General features: G+C 38.5%; 1 protein-coding gene across 7 annotated transcripts in view; it reads right to left on the bottom strand.

Moving 5' to 3' along the window:
- DOCK10 (dedicator of cytokinesis 10) overlaps window positions 1–16,943 on the bottom strand; it is a 122,986-nt gene that overhangs the window by 55,792 nt on the left and 50,251 nt on the right. For all 7 annotated transcript variants that reach the window (XM_051781413.1, XM_051781419.1, XM_051781415.1 and 4 more), the window contains exons 5-14: window positions 14,769–14,841; window positions 14,310–14,447; window positions 13,916–14,050; window positions 9,347–9,530; window positions 7,682–7,767; window positions 6,692–6,775; window positions 5,491–5,646; window positions 3,778–3,999; window positions 2,946–3,068; window positions 2,254–2,336 (exon numbers count right to left, since the gene is read on the bottom strand). In XM_051781413.1, the coding sequence (XP_051637373.1) occupies window positions 2,254–2,336; window positions 2,946–3,068; window positions 3,778–3,999; window positions 5,491–5,646; window positions 6,692–6,775; window positions 7,682–7,767; window positions 9,347–9,530; window positions 13,916–14,050; window positions 14,310–14,447; window positions 14,769–14,841 (1,284 nt within the window). The remainder of the gene's footprint in view (window positions 1–2,253; window positions 2,337–2,945; window positions 3,069–3,777; window positions 4,000–5,490; window positions 5,647–6,691; window positions 6,776–7,681; window positions 7,768–9,346; window positions 9,531–13,915; window positions 14,051–14,309; window positions 14,448–14,768; window positions 14,842–16,943) is intronic.

Raw genomic sequence — 16,943 nt, 5'->3', positions numbered from 1 at the left:
GATTCTGGCTTGCTGAATGTATACGTAAAAATCACTCTGTGGTCATCTGTAATGCTTTAAAGGAGGGAAAATTTCCACACAAAAACAGGAGTGTGGTTAATGCCAGAATGAACTAGCTGGAAAACACATTTCCAAACCAGGGTTTTGCTATTTATCACAGCCAAACCGTTTTTCCCCTGTAGTGTGATAGCCTCATGTGGAAACTTCTATTTTCAAGCTGTGAAAATAGAAATAGATTTTATAGGGCCAAATTATACTTTTCTTTTACCAAAGTCAGTTCTGAGTAATGTTAATACACAAGCAGATGTAAATGAGTGCAGAATTTGAATTCTCTCAATGCACCCTAGTTTGACAGGCATTTATGGTGCTATCCACCTCGCAGGGATAGCAGCAGAACTTCACTCATGTCTGTTAAGTCTTCCCTTAGGCAGAGCAAATGCAGACCTGCAGCTACAGTTCTACAGGCAACTAGGGATTGACACCTGGAGAATCCTATAAAAGGAAAATGCACTTCTTTCAAAATGAGAAGAAAACCTTTCTGTATTTTATTCTCGGCAAGATTTGCTGAAGGTGTGAAAGAATGTTCTAGCCTTCTCCACATGCACGAGTGCCTAGCCAGACCCTAAACTAGTTAAAATCATTGTTGTACCTAAAGATAGCTACAGCAAGGACCAAGCTGCAGGACATCATCACAGACCACAAGCAGGGAGGACAGAGTTAATAAGAAGTCTCAAGTCAGTCTGGTGCCAAGCCTGCACCTCTTGCCATTTTACAGTCCATTACAAGGTGAAAGTGGCTCTGTCAACCCATCAATATGATTTTGATGAATGGTCCTTTGGCTACACCGTAGTAAATATTTATGAGTATCCTTGAGCTTGCGATGACAGATCAGAACACATTATCTGCCTTTCTCTCGAGCAAGCATGCACTTACCTCTCCTACCTAACTGGATATTGACAAAAAAGTATGTCAATAAAAAATAAATGAACTCTTCAAATGGCCATACCTCACAGCATGTTTTCCTCTTTGCAATCTAAGCACCATATTCTAAAATCACAAGCTTTCCTCCACACACGTCATGGGAATCTGTGCAATCCTGGTGCTCCACACTCCACACCAGAGGCACACAGAGCTCTCTCTCATAGTCATGGGCGATACCACAATGTGACTTTTTCACCCAGCACTTGCTCTTTCTTTCTCCCTACAACTTCAGGCAGCTCTCCACCTGGCCTGCTACTGTGAGAACAGAAGCCACAGAGGAGAAGGAATGTTTTCACTTGGCAATTGACAGATTTCCTTTTTATAGGGAATATAAAAATTTGTAGTCCCTGCTCTGTGCATGGCAGAAAGAAGGGAGAGCTGTCACAGGGACACAAAGGAGTGTCTCAGTCAGGGAGCTTTCTCATGCCAGGGCAGCAATAAGTTGTAGAAATTACAGAAGACTGAGAAGGAAAAAAGGGAGAGGAGAGCAAAAGGAATTACATGGAAATTTGAAGGGAGAACAAACAGAAAAAAAGGCATATTTGGTAAAAGGTGATCAAAAGGCACAGGAGTGCCTCAATCTTGAGGTGAGACCAGCAAGAAATTACACAGGAGGAGAGAGAGGAAGAACAAAAATTCATTCTTGTCAGTTATGTCACTGACCTGACATAAAACCCAACTGACCTGCCAAACAAGAAAATACAAATTCTCCATCACCTACTAACCACGAAAAATGTGAGACTACCTGAACCACAATCCCTCAAAATGACCCCTAAGGCACTTCAAATCCTTGGTTAGATTTTTCTTAAAACTTGACAAGCATCATAACCAGAACAGAGCTTCACACCTGTGCACCTACTTTCTGGGTAGCCACTGCAACTATATTTCAGACCATAATTATCTTTGCAGGAAATTCTTGTGAGGACTGTGACTTTGAAATCTCTTTGGTAATTTTTAGCACTCAATGAATGTGGAGCTCACGATAAATTGGTATTCTGTCAGCTACCTTTGCTACTCCCTGGCAACTTCACTACATACCTGAAGAAAAGATTCCCCCACAGTAACATTTAATGAGAAAGTAACTGACGTTTAGCTGTGAGAAAAATAGGGCAATGAAATAATAAAGCTGCAGGATCTTCTGGGGTCCTGGACCAGGCAGAAAGCTTTGCTTAGCTTCAGGCAGAAAAAGTGGAAAAGAACAAAAGGACAGAAATCCAGGAATAGAATAAGCTATAAGATGCTTATAAAATCATGAAAAGAGCAAATACATACCTGACTGACCAAGCAAATGGCATACGGTATTTTCCCAGCTTGCTGCAGAACTGCTTATTGGATTTTAACACCTTCTGTGCACACTACAAGAAAGGAAGTGTGAATTATTTCATCAATATCATTCTAACATCTTAAATGCTGCACAGAGTACATCCTGGTACTCCTCTGTTGAAGAGGTTATAGTGTCCCTAAAATAATTCGGCCTGATACTGTCCATAACAAAGATTCCAGGTGCACAGCAAAGACAACACAAGACAAATATGATGCTGCTGACAAACTAAACCCTGTCACCACTCCCTTAGTCAGAACTGCATTACAGTTGTTATTCCAGTTTTCTGTGATGTACCCAATGCAGGTGCAGTGCCTGCTCTCAAACAGGTGCCTACCCCAACTTTGCATGTGTACAAAGTTCCCTAGCTCATAAAAGGTTGCTGAAAAAGAATACCTCTCTGCCAAGTCATAACTGGCATAGCAATGTACAATGAATGCATTTGCATGTTGCAGACAAAATGGTCCTTCATTCATTTAGTCAATGGAACTTGGACATTTGCTTTCTGAAGCGTGGGCCTCCTGGGAGCTTGTCCTGTTCAGCAGCCACACACTGCTGAGATTCATCAGCACAATTTGGAATGCCTTCAGCTTCCAACAGGCTGCAGATTACAAAGAAGGAAGTGATGTTCCTGTTACATTACCTTAAAAGAATCAGGATTCTTAATGTAAGGTTCAGCACTGCTGGCAATGTTTCCTGTAAGCACCTTTTCTATTTTTGCCACTAGTACAATCTCAGAATGAGGATTACTTATGGAGAAAAGAGCCTGTGGGTAAAAGGGGAAACAGTTAAAAAGTTACAGCAATACTGAAGAAACGAAATATTGCCAGTGCTCCCTGTTGATGGAAACAATAACAAACCAAATTCAGAAGGCATTATTAAGGATTATTATCTCTATATATTCAATACAGTCAGAGAGAAAATAAAATCTTTGTGCTAGTGCTGAAGGAAGCCTGTGCTCATGCAGCACTTTGCAAACAGACTGACTCAAGTCAAAAGGCAGTGTGACCATGTTAGCACTGCCTGACCTAACTGTTCCTCTTGGACAGTACTTAAAAGCTACCCTAAATCAGTCATACCTCAGGGGAATGAAAGGGAGAAAAAAAGGTAATACCTAGTGTTTCAGCATACAGCTCACAGCAGTGAGAATGTGGAAGCACTTTGAGATTAATGTAGCATCTTGGTGTTGTTTTGAGTTGTGATTTTGTTTGACTGGTTAGGAGAGGACAGCAAATGGACCCAAAGAGCACAGGAAATATGGGTGGTTTCTTCAAATGAGACACTAACTTCTATCAAAGTTTTGATTGTAAATAGTCTTAAAGTCTATACAGGGAGCTCAGAAATCAAGCATCTGTATACAAGTTCCACTGACACACAAAAAGAATTTTCTTGAAAACAAGAACCACTGGTAGTATACAAAAATTCTCCAATGAAAATGAATACTTCAGAACTAAAATAAGTCACATGTGGAATACCTGTTTTGGGTATTTCAGCCATTCTTCTGGGAACCCTTTGACCTGTGGTTCTTCCATTTCATTTGAGTCTATATTTTCAACTGTGCCATTTTCTAATGAACAGGAGGAACCTGAAATCATCTGTCTGACAAGGGGGTGGTTCAAATCCACATGAAAATCAGCAGAGATCTTCCTGCTATCCCTGACATCATACAGTGCCACGCTCACAAAGAAAGGCTCTACCTGGAGAAAATACCAGAAACATAATACAGTGGTAACTAAGAGGATGGGGGTAAAGTCTATCTTTTAATGGGTTTTCGCAACTAGAAAAAAAGAAAGCAAATAAATATTTACAAATTACGAGATGCATTAAAAACACAGGTTCACACACACCCCCACCCAAATTAGTTTCAATCATGTGATTTTAGGGGTTTTTAAAGATAGTTTGTTAACAGGGTGCCAGAACAGGAATTGATATCTTTAGAAACTTACAGAATCAAAACCAAATGTATTTGTCACAGATAATTAATTGCTAGAATAAATTAATAGAGCCCCAGAAAACACATTACAGGATTTTTAAAATGTAGATTCAGAGTCATTATAAAAGAAGGAAGAGTGAGGGTGGGCTTTCCAGGGATCGTCAGGAATGAGGCACAAAGATGACAAACGTAAGTAGATGAAAAATGTTTACTGGCTCAACACAAAAGCGTGGGTGTATTATCCTGTGGGAAACACATGTTCCATTTTGCTGGGAAACCAAGAGCATTCAAACCACTCTGACAGTGCCCACTTATTCTATGGCACAGTACCAGGGCATTCAGTCCTATGACTGAGAGTAACCTCCAAAGAGCATCCGTGGTTCTGACAGAAGACATCAGGCTCAGAATAACACCACCTGAGCTGTCCAGAAATCAGAATCTTAGAACTTTGGAGATAAAAAACAATGTGTAGCAGGTACAATGTTTTATGCCTTTTCAGCCTCTGTACTGAATATTGCATGCCCTTGGTACAGTTACCATGACTTTATTTAAACAGTTATTCCAGCCTGCCAAAAAAAGATATTGATCACAACATGCTGAATAGGGACTCGCTGTAGAGGTCATCTTCAAATGAAAAACAAACAAATCAACAAACAAATCAATGTCTCATATGTAATATGAAAGCTGAGTTGCCAGGACATTCATGTCTCAAAATTTTCCTGCTTCAGAGGAGAACTAAAAGCTATAGACTGATATCTACATCTCATTTTTCCCTGTCCTTTTATCTTACAGTAAGAAAAAGCAAAATTTTCTGTTTTGTCCTGTTTTTAGCAAGATTTTTTCCACTAGATAAGCATCCTGTCCTTTCTATTTTGCCTTCTCTTCTGTAATTTAATCTGCTTCATTCCTGGTCTCTCTCTGAAAAAAAAAAAATCCCCAGTTCACCAGCAGCTGATAGATAGGTCTTGGCAGTTTAAACTTGTTTTTCTTATAGCAATTGTTAAGAACCCTCAATGATTTTTAATTCTCCACTGAAATGTAGTTAAAAGTCTGCAATCTAAATCAAAATGTCTAATGAAAAGTTAATCAGTTTCATTATTCAATCCAAAGGGATAGTCAGGGGAGGAGGAGTGGATGCACTACGTGTGTGTGATACAGGTTTCCCTTCCCTTTCTCTTTCCAAAGTAATAAGGGCATGGAAAGAGAGAGAAAAAAAAGGAAAGAGAAAAATCACAGGGAAATAAGAAAAGCTTACGTTGGTTGAAGGATCATTTTCATTTTCAGTAACACAGGCCTGGAGGTTCAAACTGAGGGATTTGCAAGTTATCAGGATCCTCTTTGCAGGCTTTTCTTCAAACGGCTTTATCACCAAGTTTGTCCCTGGAAACTCCTTTTTCTGAGGATTCAATGCCTGAAATAAGTTGGCCAATTTGTTATACACTGGAAAAGGCATTGTATTCCAAAACTAAGTAAGCTTTTTAAAGGTCTTGACAATCACTGAAGAAGCACCTGAAAACCTCAAAAAGTCACTGCTGGTCTCTTCATATTACTATAGCAAATGAGTGTTATTTCTAATTTATAGATTACGAAGCAAACCAAAAAGATTGCCTGAGGACATAAATGACGTCAGAGGCAGAATTAGGAATTAAAATTAGGTTTCTTCTAATTTTAGAACAGATTTTTTTCTTGTTTACTTACTGTTTCTGAAACTTTAGCTCTTAATTTCTTCATATAGCTTAAACACCCTCCTATTTTCAGACTCTTAAAACCAAATTTTAGAATGAGATTTCAGACCTCTCCTGTCCTTTACCCTTACTTATATACCACACCACTATTTCAATTCGATTAATATTTTCTAATAATGGTGTTACAGTTTATTGATAACAGGTTCAAGTTTAAATATATAGTGATCCCATTGTTATTTAAGTCTTCTGTTCAACTAAAATAAAATTTCCATTTAAATTACATTCAGTGCAAGAAATAATGTTCTTTGAATCCTGACACTAAACATTATGCATACCTTCATCTGTACCTTCCCACTGGTTTTTATATCAATTTATGTTTGTGTAATCAAATTCCATGTAAAGAATAACAGTAAGAACACTGTTCTTGTAACACTGCCAGTCTTAGAGAAGGTTCTGATCTTGTAATATTTTCAGTTTGCTTTAATGCTTGCTTTAAGCTAATTCAAAGCTGAGCTCAACTGGACTAGATGACCTCCAGAGGTCACTGCCATCCTCAACCACTCTGCAAACAAAGATGTGTAGAGTCTATACAGAAATCTTTATGGACTAGAGACAGCTTCCCTCTCCGTTCAAAGCTGAAGTCCTGGGTATACCCAGCTGCTTGCTAAACTACAATCCACTCTGGTGACTTAGCTAACCCAGTTAGCTCAGACCACCTGTACTTTAAAAGTTCGAAGAATTTGAAAAAAAAACAACTTAAAAATCGCTTACTGCTATATCAGGATCCAAAGAGAAAAGGTTTAGTCGCTCTGTATTTCGAGAAGCTTTCACTGTTTCTTCTGTTTCTGTGATATACTGTGGTGACAGATAATAAATTAGTTTTCTGCACAAGAACAGAAATCCATAGAGTTGTTAGACTTCTAAATGAACAATCAATGTTTCACTTGTAACGACACTTCTGCAGCAGTTATCCCAAAGCGCCTTGAAGCACTCTTTGCTTGTGAAGCAGGGATTTTCAGGCCATGATACTTCTAAGAAATCCCAAAATAGATCAAATAAATAATTCAAGTTCATGCATGTTCGTGTGTGCTATCCATTGGGTAAAAGGTCAGAATGGTGGATCGGTGCACCGAAATTATTTTAGAGATCTGCAAGTTGAAGGGAAAAAAACCTCAGCAACAAGCCCCACAGAAAAACACTTGTGCCAGGGGAGGGCAGGAGGGGGAGCAGTGAAGCATTTCCAATCTAGCTTTTCATTAAAAAGCTTCTTAGCACTGTCTACAATTATCTCATCCACATGAAGCAGTTTATGAGATCCAGAGGACAAAATGCCTCCCCTGACAGTACATGTGCCTTTCAATGAAGTTAGAGAAGGCAATGAGCAGTTCAGAGCTTGTTTCTTTGCTAGTCACACGGGAAATCTTGACTCTCCAAGGGCCAATCTCTTCTGAAGTGCATTTAAGATAAGCAGTATTTCACAGATAACTGCAGGGACCAGACCCTTACTGACTTCATAGGTCTAAATTGAACTTCTCTGTGAAGCACCTCTTTACATCTAGTGAAGATTTTCTCACTTAAACAAAACAATCATTTGTTCAGAAAGAAAGTTATTCTGGTCATTTGTTGTATCTCTAATAATTGCAATGGGCTGTGCTATGTTTTTGAACCTTTCATAATATTAATGATCACCTATTGGCAGGCATTTTTCACCTAGGAAGTTCTTTCCAGTAAACTTGTAAAGATAAATATAATATCCATTACTTTTGCAAAGTCTGGGTGCAAGGTGTTCTCTGAAGAATCTGTCTCTTCCTGAGAGCAATCATAATTCACAGAAACTTCTGCAGGGTCTTGAAGAGAAGAAAAAAAATAAAGATTGTTTTATTATTCTTGCTATTACCACTGGGTTTAAAAGAAAAAAAGAACCCATTCTCATGCTATTTCTTTTCATTCCTTTTAGTGTCACCAGGCTAACAAATGGAAGTGATACTAATGTAAACTTCTGTTCTCCTCAACCCCACTTCCCACTGCTGCTTACTATAACTTAGTCTATGTTTAAGCTTCCAAACAAGAGGCCTGACTATTCAATGAAACATCCAAGACATTCATCCATGACAAACATTCATGCCCACAACAAAGACCTTCCTCTCTCAGTCTTTTCTGATGCAACACCAAGGGTTATGTCAACTAAAATATTTTGGTTTGGGAAGGAGAGGGATGCAGTCCTGACTCTGCGAGCTGCAAATCTATGGATCCAGGAAACAGCACTGTACAGCAAGCCCTGTGCTTTACTCAGCTCACCAGGGACTGCTCTCTTTTCACGAGGTAGTTCAGCCTCATGTGAGATAAGTCATTACAGCCATTTAGGGCTCTTCTGCCAAGAAAGCATCATGCCTTTTGACAAGTTAACTCCATAGCACATTCCAGTTGCTTGTTACTAGGGTCTTTTTACCAGTAGAAACTTCTGTTTTCTGTTAGCCTGTGTTTTTGACCTTTTATGCACATATTTCTTCCTGTTTCATTAATATCCCCTGTGGGTGGGATTTTCAAAAGTACTTCTCTGATTCTGAAGAGCAAGACTTTTGCCTCCAAGTTATAAAAATGTCTTTGGCTATATGAAGAGCATCCTGTCCTTCCGAAATCAGACCTTATTATAAACATCAGGCTAAGGAGTTCAATTAGCTCTGAACTTCCCTAAGAGTCAGATGCATGTGGATTTGAAGCTTTGACTCAGCTCAGAGCACACACAGTTCAAATCTGTATTAAGGTTTCAAATGTTTTCAGTCTTAGAATTTCAGCTGGGGCTCATCCAAACTGAACGTGGATTTATTACGTGGAGGAATGAGTTACTGCCACATGAAGAGTACAGTATAACAGAGCATCCAATTCTTTCTTCCACAGCAAAAGCATATTAATATGCAAACTCAAAAAAGCAAGAAATGAAAAGTCAATAAACTTTCAGGAAAGAGCAATATACCACAGCTGGGATTATTATATTTTATAATACTCCAGATTCTTAAAGAAAACAAAATGCTGGAAAAAGAAATAATCTGACCACTCTCCAGCACAAAACTCTTTAAAACCTTCAGACTTCCAGGACAGTAAAACACAAAGTACTAGCAAGATCACTGACAGAAAGGACTAAATTTGAAAAAGAGTTGCATATGCAAAACAGAGCCACGTTGCTCCTGCTGACTTTGTGGGGAGCAGCTTTACCTCCCCTCCAGCCTTTTGAAAATGATCTGTGGGGAGTTAGCTGACATTGCTCAGGGACTGCCAAGACTGGTATTGATTCCTGACGAAGCAGCAGGTACAGAATCCATTACAGACTCAGGCAGTTAAAATGATTCAATACTGATATCTGAAAGTTTCATTTTTTGCATTTGATTAAAAAAACCCCTAACAACACAAGAGACTATTTACTCTTACCAAGTTTCAGATCAGTGAGATCTGCACTTTTCCTCTCCTGAATGGCTCCCTCTGGATTTATTTGCAGGATTTTGTTGAGAGTGAAAATCCAGTCATCCATATCCTGCTCATTTTCAGCTGCCAGCACAAAATATGTGAGGTCATTCATTTTCAGTTCAAAGGCATGTTTCCTAAGCCTGTTATTCTGTTGGAACAAAAGGAAAAGAAAAAATAAACACTAGAACCAATATAAAAAGGTACTGAAAAAGGCATCCATAAGATGGACTTGTATATGGTCACTTCTTAAAAATAACATTCAAGTAAACTTCTGTGGCTTTAAAGAAAATCCAAGTAGTGCAATATTAACATAAGTTTATGTCAATTTTTTCTTGAGTCGCTGTGCATCTGTGGCCAAACATACATCTTCTATTTAGCCATAAAAAGGGAAGACTGGACAATACTACAGAAAGGAATACCTCCCAAGTGGAATAATAAAAGACCTTTGAAGGCAAAGTATAGCACTGCTACACAAGTCAAAGCTGTCTGAAGAGAACAGCTCTAAAGAACAAGTGTCCTATACCTTACCAGCACACCAGACTCTCAGAAAGACAAACCAAAGTCATGCAAACATTTGCTCAGTGGGAACAGGACTTTCCAGAAGATTGCAACAAGACAAATTCCTGCACAATAAAAGGTTACAATGGGTACTTCCCACCTCTACCTTTATTTTAGAAGGATTTTAAAAACAACTAAGGGGATCTCAACAATTCTTTACAAAAGGCAAAAGCTGAGGTATAGTACTGATCAGTCATTGCAATGGTATCCTTTTCAAGTACAGAACAAGAACACATGCCCAGTATACTGAGAATAGATTGAGTTTGGAGCTCTGTTCTGCATCACTGGATTTTACCTGCAGTAGATGGTTAATCCATTAATTTCTGTCATAAGAATTAACAGGTACTTAGTTACTGAAACAGCTCAATAAAATTAAACAAAGTGATGTGATCTAATACAATGTGCTTCATTATTCACATTTATCAAATCAGTGAGGCATATATCTCTCAGTCTTAAGGAAGCAGTTGCATCTTCCTCCTTGCTTAAATCTGAAAGAACACTGACACATCCTACCCCCTAATACTTCATTGAATTTTTAAAACTACTGACTATGGACATCACTGCCACCATTTTGATTTCAGTATTCCAGAAAACTGCCACAACAAAACAGCACAAACTGCTGACAGATCTAACCTTGGAGTGATTGTGACAAAGGAAAAAAAAAAAATTAATAACTGGCCATTTCACTCAATTTTATTTTTCTTCATTAACAGTCCCAAAAACATGACAGTGGTCTCCTGTAATTCCGCATATTGTAACTATTTTTCAGTAGGGTCTTATATCAACAAGGTTCTAAGAAGTTTCTAAGCCAGATGGTGAGATGATAGTGATACTTTTATTTAAGAGCAACAGAGGCAAAATCTGATACTGTTTAGCAGGGGAGGAGACTGAGAACTCAAGACACTGAGAATCAAGTTCCATGAACATTTTTTTCCAGCAGCAGAGATGATTTAGAAGATTCCTACCCAATCTGTTGCTAATCACTTGCTCCAGTTCTTATATTGCAGGTCATGACCCAGATCAGGAATCAGTTAAGACTGAACTACTTCTTCTGGAGCTACTTGGGTCAACAGAGTCAGACAGATCTTGGGTTTTCAAACTGACCTGGGACTGTGTCTGTGTATATGTGTGCCTGTGTGTTATTTTTCAGTTCTGCTACTGGAAATTCTCTTAATAGGAAATAGCTTTCCTCTTCAGTACTTTATGGAGGTGAATATTCTTTCTGGGATATAAATTTTAGCTCATCAAACACAGGGTAAAAATAGAGTTGGGTTTTGTAGCAATTGGTTTTTGGGTGTTCAGTATTTTTCTTGATCCTGAAATCACTCTAATTCTCCAATCATATGTTCAAACTAATGTAAAACAGGAACTAAAATTTCACTAAAACCTGCTACATATATAACATGAGGCCATGATCAAGAGCTAGAAGTTGAACGAAACTATGCCAAGAATCTTAGGAGCGGCCTTTTTTTAAAGACAGATTATTTGTAAAGTGGATTACGTACACCAGTTTATGCACAATCTATAAATAAAAATGCTGTGTTTCAATTTATCTCCAGAAAGTACAAAGAACATTTAAAATTAATACATTTACTATCTGTATTATGTACTTCCCCTTATAGCATGGCCAAGATCTTTTAAGTCAGGTACTGAAACACTATCAGACATTATCTAATACAGCAATACATCTCACATGCTGAATCTTAAGAACATCAGGGCAGGAAAACTTCAATATCCACTTTTCCATCTGCACTTCAGACTTCTGGCAAGTAGATGAGATCTACAGCAAAGTCTTTCTTTCAAATCTAAGGCCAACTATTTTCTTCCTGATCAGTTAACAGGAAAAAAAAAAAGGACCATTTTTCAGTCTGCTCCTCTATAACTCCTTCCATATGGTATGTGGACCTTGAGGCTGACCTGTAATCTTCAACACTTAATTTCAAGTTTAAAAATTTCTTCTAGGAGGAAACAATACAAGATTCAAAAAGAAACTATGAATGAGCTATAAATGAAATATCAGGCTAAGCCTAATGCCTGCAGGGTCATTCTTCCAAAATAACAGAATTTTTCTGGGAGCATTTAGTATTTTGTCTGGAGATGATTTCTCCGGGACGTTTACTACAATTTAGCTATTCAACCTCTATCAAACAGGAGCTCAAAGTCATTCAGACAGAGTTAAACAATTTATGGTGGTATTAAAACTTATTCAATTAGAACGTTCGTATCACATTTTTTTGGCTAAATATTCAGTTTGACCCAACTCTTTCTCCACATTATATGGCCTCCCTGTTTATGGCAGCTCTAAGCCAGGTTTTGGTTTTCAGACCTATGATTCTAAGTTCATCAGGGACTTTGATAGCTGATCATATTTAACCTAGTACCCCCTTGGCTAAGATTTTAACTTCCTGCTAGTGAAGGTAGCTCATAAATTTGTGCATTCCATATTAAATGCCAATCAAAGAACAAGCACGGAAATGAATGTCTGCGGGTGGGCAAGAGGAAAACACACTGTTCAACCAGTCTGGGGCAATTTGGATGAACACTGCAGATTTAGAAGGCAGCTGTCAGAAATTCAGAAGGAGGGCAATTTCAAAGGTTTTTTGAGCTTTTTTCTCAGATGTTATTCAAAAAGGCCAGAAATCTTGCAGTCAAGACACACCATCACAGCAGAACGGGCATCCACTGGGACAGCATTAAATTTGTAAGTAAAACCACACTACAGAGATGTTCAGGGCTGGACTAGAGCTCTGGCTGAGACCCTCCCTTAAAAGAAAGCACTTGCTACCAACAAGCAGCAGCAATCAGTAATTTCTAAGCAGGATTTCTGTATAAAAATATCCTCTACAGTTTCTGCTACATTTCTAAGTTCCCTGTTAGGGTCTTTCAAGCCAATGGACCGGTACCAGCAAACATCACTGTCTTTCTATGTATTTATCTCCATCCTCTTCTATACCTTGTTGGGAAAAGAAACACCCTATTGAACTACACAGGGGGAATGGTCACTGCCCACAGAGCTGGGGACTGCTAGGGACTGTGAGCAAGTATTTGTTCCCAGAGTGAGTTACTGACTGATTGTTTTTTTTGCTTCAAAAGGGTTTAGGGATGAAGGAGAGACTTCACAAACCTTGTGTTTATCAGGGGTCTTCCCCTGCATTACCTGAAAAGTGTCTTTCAAAGCAACTGTCTTTCAGATCAGCCTGCACTTAGCACTGTTACCAATCTTTACTGGTTAAGCAGTTAAGAATAAAGTATAGATAAAAAAAAAGGACTTTCCTTATTCAGTGGCGCATTGGATTAGATCAATCAATAGTCACATACTATTCAAGATAACATCTTGTTTAGAATTAAAAAAAAATTAAAAATAGAGATATACTAATAGAATTATAGGAAAGGAAGATGGAGGAAAAATGTTAAGAACTCAATCTTAGGGGCAGCAGAAGTAAAAAAAAAAAAAAAAAAAAAAGTTGTGTTAAACATTTCTGGTTATTTATTTTTCCAAGGCACAACAAACAACAAGGTTCTGTCCTACCTGCTGACATTAAGACTCTCTATCACCTCCAAAAGTGATGATCTTCAAAAAGGCTCAGGATACAAGATTAATTTTCCACTTGCCCAACAGCCAATGCTTTGTAACCTGAATCTCTTTACCCCACAATAGGCAAGCATGCTCTTAGTAAGCATAGGGTAAAATCTGACATCTAAGAAAATAATTTCAGTGAAAAGTAACATTTCACAGTATTTTTTCTCATGTGTGCCATGGATAAAGAGCATAAGCATGATCTGCTGCCATAATTCAGCTGTTTTGCAATGTGTCAGTCTGAGCACTCTCATCAATTTAAAGAGCAAAATCAACGGTGCTCTTGTTTCCTGAAACTGCTAATGAGACACTATTTCATTAATGCATGTGTTCTTCTGCTTACCTTTTAAAATGTACCCAAGACCCCAAACAATACAGTGAAACAAACTGGAACTTACCTGTACAACTCCCGTACAAGAATCCAAGAAAATACATCCCTTTGGTTCCTTCGATATTTTTTCATCTTTATAAAAATTCATAATATATGAGTTATCTGACAACTGTGTCAGCTGGAAGTAGCGCTTTTTGAATGACTGAAGTGGCGGGAAAAAAGAAAAATGAAAATTGTTGTGCTGCAAATTATTTTCACTGATATTTTACTCACAGGGTTTACATAATATGCAACTCCTGACTGCACTATTTTGCAGACACCACAATATTACTTTACTATCGTTAAAAATAATGCAATCAAACATGAGATATAAACAGCTAAATGATAATGGAAAACAAGTGTGCTTCTGTGGGGGATATAAATCCAAATGGAATAAGGAAAAAATAATGCTGTCTCCTTACCCGAACAGTAATGCTATTGTTTACAGTGCTGTTGAAATTCCCTTTATAAAGCCATCCAGACTTGTAAACTCCAGCTGCTAATCCTCCTCCTCCTCCACCACCACCACCACCTTTTGAAGATGAGTGGGATGTTGTATCCTGTATGGAAGAAATGATTAATATTGCATGGACTTGCTTTCTGGATTCTAAGACGAAAGACAACTGTAATGTGTGAATATCTGCTTGACAACAAATCACCCTCTCATTCCTTTTAAAATAAGATGTTATTAATATGCCTCCCATACATAGGATGAAATAAGGGACAAAGCCATTCCATTAATTTCAGAGTTATTTAAAATATGAAATACTTTATAGAAGATAATGAGCCTCAATTATCATTCTTCATTTGATATTAAAACAATAAATAACTCTTTCCCAGGGAAAAAAAAAAATCAAACCACCAAAAACCAGAATACATACTTCATCCTTATCCACATCTTCATGATCGATTTCAAAGGAATGTGATGGCAGTTTCTCTGGTCTACATTCACTTCTGGGAGGGGAGAAAAAATTTTACTTATTAAAAATAATTGTGTACTGGCTATTTGAGGGAGGTAACCATCCCGAGCTCCCATGGCAATGTCAGTACACCTATTGCTGTGATCATACTGTTTCCTTTAAAAATCACTAGTTTTAAAATACAACTTCTTTCTTAAGCCACATCTTTTTTTTTCCCCCCAAAACTATGAAGTTGCAAATGTTCTAAACAAATGATGAAATACCAGTTCCTGTTCTCTTCACTGCTCTTCCACCACAATGGGTGACAAATCTGAAACAACTTCCAAAGAGATATCCCATTTAAGGCTATCAAATGAATGACACTGAAGTCTTCAATAGCTTTTTCTAAGCAAAAAGAACATTAGAATTTTCATCTTAAAGCTTCTACATAGCTTCATAATTCAGTTACAGATTTGGAAGATCAGAGTAATGAGCAATACTTATTTGTCTTCACTTTCCCCATTTCAAAGTCAGTGTTCTCCTGATGTGCCTACCCCACCATAAGCACACACAGAACACAGGAGTGTTTTATCCTTTCCTCAGTTTGTTCCAGTTTTGCATTGTAATGTAAACAACTGATCAATATTTTGAATAAAAGGAACATTTACAATCTGTTGGCACCTTTCAAATCTGTAAAAGTGTTAATATTCATAATATTTGTGATGGAAATTCACTGCATGTTTTTTAATGCAACCAAGGACTGCTGTTAAAAATCCTCACACAAACACTCCTCCCACTCCAAAGAACTCCAAACCAAAAACCTCAAGCCAAATCCCAACTTTTACTAAAAAAAACAACACGCAAGCCTTCACATTTTTAAACAAAAATTCCATTGTCTTATTCATTATTATTCAGAGCTAAAGTGCACTGCAATGCTCTTGAGGTGATGTGTAGGCAGATTTACCAATGCCCTCTGGCCATACATGGACAGGTAACTTCACTGCACTCCCTGATACTTGTACCAGTATCAGGACAAGTAATCAGCTACTTTAAAAACAAAAAGAACCAACGAAACAAATTCCTAACCCTAATCCCTTTGATGCTCTTGAGGAGGGAAAGAAGGAGTCAGAAATCTCCTGGATTAGTGGGGTGTTGAGCCTTCACCACAGGATAAAGCAACTCTGCCCCTCTCTGCTGCTCCACGTGCAGACAGTGAGCCTGTCCCATGGAAGCACAGCCCTTCCACAAGTCTGGGTACACTGGGAGTTCCTCTGAAATAAGGAAATCCTTCTGTCCCCTCGGCAGAGCTATAAAAGACTTAGATAAGGACAGACCACTGCTGCTTCAGGTGTCAGATTTCGCTAACCACCCGTGAAACATTCATCCACTCAGACTTCTGTGTCATTCTTCATAGAAGATATTTCCCTTCCTTGGATGGGAATTCTTTTGGGTATCCTAATCATCATTCTAGGGCAGGCAGATAAAGCATGGTAAGCACACGATCCTGTTCAGTATACCCTCTTTTTCTCTGCCTACTGCCTCTTTAGACCTACTCAACGATGCGGAATTCCAAGGTGCCAGGCCTGAAATATCTACCAAACATTCCAGGTTTTCTATGAACAACAGCAAAAATTTTGCTAATGACTATTTCTGTTCCCAGACAGACTGTCACCACAGCACACACTAAGCAACCCCTTTTCTTCCTCTACTCTTCCACTTGCTCAAGAAGCAAGAACACACCAGCACAAAGCATAAAATACAGTGTAAAAAGAGGTAGTGAGAGTTCACAGAGAGGAATTTAAGGGGTAGAAAGACCTGAGAAAAATCTCCAAGGAGGAACAGACTCAGAGAAAAACTAAAGCAACAGCTAAATATTTCGGTCGTGTCATGCACATGGTGTTGAGCTCTTCCCCGGTGCCACAGCTTCGGCGGAATCACACCAGGGACACACTGAGTGCTCAGTGCCTGCCCCAGGGGGTCAGCATCACACTGCAACTGCTTTCCAGTCAGAAAGGGTCAGTATTCAGAAAGAATAACTTTGATAAAAATCTGCTACATCACGTAGCCATTACTTGACATGTTGTATGACTGTGTGAAACAACACAGCATGGCCTCAAGTACAGCCAAGCACGAAGCCCTCCAGCATTGCTGAAGGCT

This window comes from Manacus candei, unplaced genomic scaffold (assembly GCF_025592945.1).
Source record: "Manacus candei isolate 608988 ecotype Guabito, Panama unplaced genomic scaffold, ASM2559294v1 h1tg000015l, whole genome shotgun sequence".
NCBI classification, from domain to species: domain Eukaryota; kingdom Metazoa; phylum Chordata; class Aves; order Passeriformes; family Pipridae; genus Manacus; species Manacus candei.
Note: the sequence above shows the minus strand (reverse complement) of the source record. Positions and strands in the feature narration are given on the sequence as shown.